This window comes from Limulus polyphemus, unplaced genomic scaffold, assembly GCF_000517525.1.
Source record: "Limulus polyphemus unplaced genomic scaffold, Limulus_polyphemus-2.1.2 Scaffold1088, whole genome shotgun sequence".
NCBI classification, from domain to species: Eukaryota; Metazoa; Arthropoda; class Merostomata; order Xiphosura; family Limulidae; genus Limulus; species Limulus polyphemus.
The window spans coordinates 64133-70523 of record NW_013666698.1 but is presented as its reverse complement, the minus strand read 5'-3'; the positions used below and the strand labels follow the sequence as shown (position 1 = coordinate 70523).

At 30.6% G+C, this 6391-nt stretch overlaps 1 protein-coding gene across 7 annotated transcripts in view; it reads right to left on the bottom strand.

Annotated features, from left to right (window-relative positions):
- LOC106462070 (HD domain-containing protein 2-like) overlaps nt 1-6391 on the bottom strand; it is a 107491-nt gene that overhangs the window by 37566 nt on the left and 63534 nt on the right. For all 7 annotated transcript variants that reach the window (XM_022389201.1, XM_022389205.1, XM_022389203.1 and 4 more), the window contains one exon: nt 2792-2930. In XM_022389201.1, the coding sequence (XP_022244909.1) occupies nt 2792-2930 (139 nt within the window). The remainder of the gene's footprint in view (nt 1-2791; nt 2931-6391) is intronic.

Below are 6391 nucleotides of genomic sequence, written 5' to 3'. Positions count from 1 at the left end.
TCTCGTCTTTTAATGTGTAGTCACAATTAGCTGCTCTCTACACACATTTAATACTGACTGTTATCAGTGATTGTCTTGAACTGAACTGACCTCTCAGTTAGCTTCTTCTCTGGGATGAATTGTTCCTCAGTCAAAGACTCAGCTTGTATATACTCAATAGTACACATATAACTTCAGGTACCCCAACACCAAAAATCAGCTCTTACTAACTGTGGTAAATAAAGTGACCATTTATAAAAAAAAAGTGAAGTGAAATGATTCTGTTCTGAAAGTCTTCCAACAAGACTTGTTTCACCTGATTACTATTATGCAGAGGTACACCATCCTGCATGAAAAATCATAATGTCTATTACATTATCTTGTTACAGCATGAAAATTACATTGGTTGGTTTTAAACACTGCATGTTAGCATGCAGCATTGATTGTGCAGGTTTGCAGTCCATATGCTGGTAGTTCTTCAAAAAAGTACATCCCAATAAAAACATCAGCTGTGAAACCACACCATACTATCACCTTAACATTATGGAGGTGTGTAGAAAGTGTTACAAGTGGATTAGTTTCTGACCAGATAATGCAGTTAGATGTGTTGACCCTTCCAAAAAGGATGAAGTGTGCTTCAACAATCCATAAGATATTGGCAGGCTAGTGTTATCCACTTCCAGACCTGCCAAAAACTGCAGTGCTTAAACATTACCCAAGCTTTAAGGAAATATTCACAAAGTTGTCTGAAGAGCCTTACAAACATTTGAAAATGGCAAAATCAGATACCAGGTGAAATAAAATGCAATACTGCACCTATGCATACCTAAGCTAGCTTGTCCTGCTATGTTATGGATAATCTCAACAATAGTTTCAGTAGATGTCAGTGGTCTGCCTATATGTGGCTTATTGCAAATACAATCTGTTTCCTGATATATTTTCAAAATATTTGTGTACAGTAACACTAAAACACGGCCCTACGTAATTGTTATGCACCCTATGGTATTCTCTAATAGCTGCCTCAGAATTGCATCCTTTGGTATAAAAACATTTCAATAGTTCACCTCTTTACATACTTGTCAATTTCATGTTGGTTGAATGAGCTGCACTTTGATCAAAAAGCCCATTTATACCCACGAGAAATATGTAAAAGAAATCATAGTGGTGCCCCTGTTGGCATCAGGTAACAACTGTGACATCTGCATCTCATTATACCTTTAACACACCTCTGTAACTTCCTATACCATACCATTTATGAGATATGATGTTCTGAACTGCAAAACTTTCCTTATAATCACCCCACATATCGTAATTAATGAATCATATGACTGATATAAAAAACCTTAAATAATTCCTTTGCTTCAACTTTTATTTAAATAATTAAGAATTACAAAAGTTTTTCCTACAATTTTGACCAACTCTTATTAATTTTTGCACATTCTGATCCTGTTACAAAGTTATTTTTTTAATTATTTGCATTTTTTTTCGTTTTAACTAATTTCATAATAATTAAAAAAATATTTTAATATGAATTGTATGTACTTGCACACTGTTATGAGATATAAACATTTTGCTTTGACCTTTATTATTCCTAATGTTGCAGTATATTTTGTACAGAGGTTGAGAATATTAAAATAATTTCAGAGGCTCATCCTGTTGTTACAATCCATGTTGCCATTTCTGGTCATGCTCTATCTTACAAATGTACATCTAGAGAATAGCTCTCCAAGGTAGTTGCCACTGAGAAAAGCTCCATTGTAAGGCTGCCACATCCTAAGCACACCACTCCTACCTGCAGGATTTCCAAGAGCAGTGGTTTTCATGCACCCATTTTAATAGTATGATTACAGAGAAATTCACAGGTGTTGCATCAGGTGACTTGACCAGTATGTTTTTGTATGAAATAGCATTAATACCTATTTCATTCTTTAGTTCCTTGAAGTCTGCAGCTGTTGAAAGGATATATCATGGAAACATCTTGTGTATACATGCCTAGTGGTGCTCTTCCAGATGGAGATCCTTCTTGATTATATTTCATACTATTGCTTGGGACATGTGGACAACTTTTGCTACTAGTCTTGTGTTCATGGTTTCTCACCTGTTACAAGACACTACATTTTGTTTAGATGTTGGGGTAAAAATTTGTTGTAGATCTCTGTTTGGATGGTCCTGGTACCCAAAGCTGATCTATATTCCTATGTTTTCCAATACCATTAAATACAAGGGATGTTCCCATTATGGGAATTTTAAATCCCCAATCTTAAAACAACGTTATGATCTGCAAACAAGATCTGTGTGTTTTGAAAAGCACACATAATTGTAGTAAGACATTATGATTTAAACTGTTATCTGAAATGTTGGATGAATTTGTAAAGAGCTTGAATATATAAATACTCATGAATTCAAATATATATATATATATATTAAACTGATACATTTTAAGCAGATTGGTGAAATTCCTAATACCTTAAAATGACCTACTCAGAGTACAGATGTGAATTCCGTAAAAAACATTTTACATTACCACAAAGGATCAACTCAATAGACGATATTAAGTCATTCCAATCATCAACTACTACATGAGCTTTTGAAACAACAATAGATACAAACTACACCTGTGAGAAACATAATTCACAACATGCACTGAAGGATAACAGTGGTTACACAGGACAAGGTTGATTCTACACCACATTAGGACACAATTGCAGCAAAGGAATATACACAAAAATTAATTATATGTTTTAATTTACAAATTATTTGAGAACAGTGTTTTATTTCACTTTACAAATACATAATAATTAAAATAAATTACCTTTGTTGTTATCAAAAAAAGTTTGCAATTTTTTTGGAGATTGTAAGAGCTTTTCATATTCAAATGCTTGAAGAAGCATGTCAAATTTGTCCAAGTCTTTCACAGCTTTAGATTCTGCTGTAATTTGCTGTGAATATTCCTAAGAAGAAAACATTATTATCAGCAATTTTCCCACTGCTTTACTTTTCTCTAACTAAGGGTGTTCTGTTATTTTCACAGATACATTTTTACTTTCTATACATAGTAAATAATTTTATTTGGGATGTAACTTTTGTCTGTAAAGGGACTAATACTCTGCCCAGATCTTTAATTAAAAACAATTATATATGCAAACACAGAAACTTTTTATATCACAGATAAAGATTAACTTAAAATAGTTACTAATACAAGAATTTATTATTATTATTATTAACAAAACAGAAATGTTGGAAATATGTAAATGGCAAACAATGTATGGAAATCATGGAATTGATAATTTGTAAGAAACACATCTTCTACTTCTCATCCATATTTCACCAAGTATTTCTATCCGTATTATAAAAGCCAATACATTGTGGTAAGTAAAGTTTCAGTTGTTATGGCTAATGTCCAAAACACTTCTGTTGGATCACATATCATTTACACATATAGTATGTGTACAGATAAACTGATAATGATGCATTTGTAAAATTTAATAAACCTATATTTTCATTCTGTATTCTTGTAAAATTACTTATATCAGTATATAGAGCTAGACAATTAGTTGTATTTCCTAACTCATTAATCAACAGGCTCATTATTTGAGAACATTTCTGTCTTTTTGTTTTTAAGCAATTTTCAAATTACCTTTGATTTCATATGATAGACTTCTTCTGAATGTTGCAATTTGGGCATTTGCAAATACTTTTTTTTGTCAAAAAAATGTTCCCATAAGTTTTATGGATATTTCCTATTTGGCAAATAAATTTCAAATGTTGACTAAATACCACCAAGTAACTGTCATTGTTTGTTTTTCAAATATGCAGTAATCCTACACAGATCTTCTGTAAATCAGATAAATTGATAATAATGAAAACATGTTTTACTCTGACAATAAGAGGTAATTATGTTTTTATTCAAGCATGTCATGATTACAATCTATAACAATAATACAGCCTGTCTGTGTGTGTGTGCCATAACTCCAAGAGGAAAGAACCTAGAAACCTAAAACTTTGAACACATACTAAGGAGATTCTGAGGGTGTGCACCTGGGTATTATTTTTTATATTTGGCTCAAATACATTTTGGTCAATATTTTGTCCCTTAACCCCATAATTCTGCTTTCTGAAGGTCTATAGAAAAGTATTATATTTTTTCTAATTCTCACTTACTGATTGAACAATATGTGGAGGTTTTCTGCCAGATACTCTTTTTCAACACAAACATGGGAAGAAAAATACAAATCTGAGAATTTATAAAATGTGAATCTGAGAATTCAGAGATTGAAAAGAATTGACACAAAATTATGGGAAGAAAAAAAACGACTCTGAGAAGCCAAATTAAAACTAAGTTTGGGAAATGGCAATGCACAAATCAATTAAAAAATTGGCATATTGGGGTAGCTATAGAAGTAATTAAGATAATGGAGACACTTGATTGGTACATTGAAGCCTCTGTGAATAATGAGGGGGACCTTAGAATCCTGCAACAGAGTGTGGATATTTTATGCTAATTACAAATAATTAAGTAGCCAGTTAAACTATTTATGTACATTGTTTGAATAGAATAAACACAAAAACAATATTCATTAAAGATCTGAGTCACCATGATATTTTCCAATTGTTACCATACTGGCTAAGAAATAAAATTAACTTGATGACAATTCTAGTTGATGAACATAATAAAAACAGCTCATGTTTACAAATATTGCAACACAATAAAACCATAGTATATTTATTAAAAAATAAAAACACAATACATAAAAAAACATCAACAAAATGCCTTTATTAAAGCCTTAAGCAATCTCCAGCTGTGTGACTTTTTTGCTTGGTACCATATAGATAAAATACTTAAACCTGATAACAACAAAACCTTCTCCAAACATTTTACATTTGTTAATGTATTAATCTTTATTAAAAGTTTTCTTTGTTACCCATTCAACCCATCTCCTAAGCTATATAAACTTACCCACATTATCTCATGTTATTTAATGTCTTCTAATTGAAGACAATTTCTGCAACTTTGAAACATATAACTTAACACACAAATACTTTCACAATTCACAACAACAACAATAAAAAAAACGTTTACAGAAATAAAACAAACCCTTAAACCTACATATTTACTCTATTAGTATGCAATAGTCTATTTTACTCTATCCAATCATATTTAAACTTTCTTTATAATTGCTTTCAAAGCTTTGTTTTATTAGTAAAGTGATCGAACCACTTGATGTGGCATCATATTAGGGTTTAAACCAAGGCCTATACAAAAATAAAGGGAAATGCTTCAAAATCAAGAAATGGATAATATATTCTCAAGAAATAATAGGTTCGTAGTAAAAATAAAAGTTATTCTTTGGGATGGGTAGGGAAATTAAAAAAAAGAATCAACAAGTAGATTGTTTTGTTTACAGGCAAAACTCTTTACAGCTGTGCAGATATGAAAATATTTTTTTCTTAAATTACACATTTAAGTCAATATATGACAAAATATTGATTTTAAAATATTTATGAGTTAAAATTGTTTAAAACTTAGAATAAACATATAAAATTGCCTTAAAAATTTGTGGTAAAAATATGTGAAAAGTTAGTAGTCCTGTCTTTAGGTACAATAATACAATTAATAGTATACTGTAAGTTCCTCCCTATAAATATTAACAAAACTATTGAACTAAAATTACTGAATTTTTGTTGATGAATATAAGCATATTACTAGTTATAGTCCTGTCTTTAGGTACAATAATACAATTAATAGTATACTGTAAGTTCCTCCCTATAAATATTAACAAAACTGTTGTACTAAAATTACTGAATTTTTGTTGATGAATATAAGCATATTACTACTTTGTGACACTTTAAAACAAATTATATAAAGTTAATAAACTTTATCATCCTAAAAACAATAACAATGAAATATTTAAAAACAATAACTAGTTTTGACTATAGACCTACATTATGAGCAAGTTAGTTGAACATTTCTTTCAATTTCATTGTTAGAAATCAAATTCAACCTTCTTGGACCCCTCCCCTAAATCTGTGCCTGTTTATATATATCATTAAAAAATACATTTTTTAATTTGTGTATTCAATTTTGAAATTGAAACATTTGGGCAGGGTAAAAGTAACAGACTCATTCTACATCTGAGAGAAAACACAGTGTTACGTCTCCGTTTGTTAATTAACTTTCCGTAACTTCATTCCGACGAAACTTTAGCGACACAAGTCCTTACTTAATAAAACTGGTTTATTCTTTCCGAATACAACTTTACGATACACTTATTTTCAACATTCGCGCTATAACAAACACTATAACGAACGAACGTTAACTTCAACAATACCCTGTGACTGCAGTTCAATTACTCACTATCTACACACACATTATTATTCCATCACGTTGTCACCCTCTTTTATATACCAGACT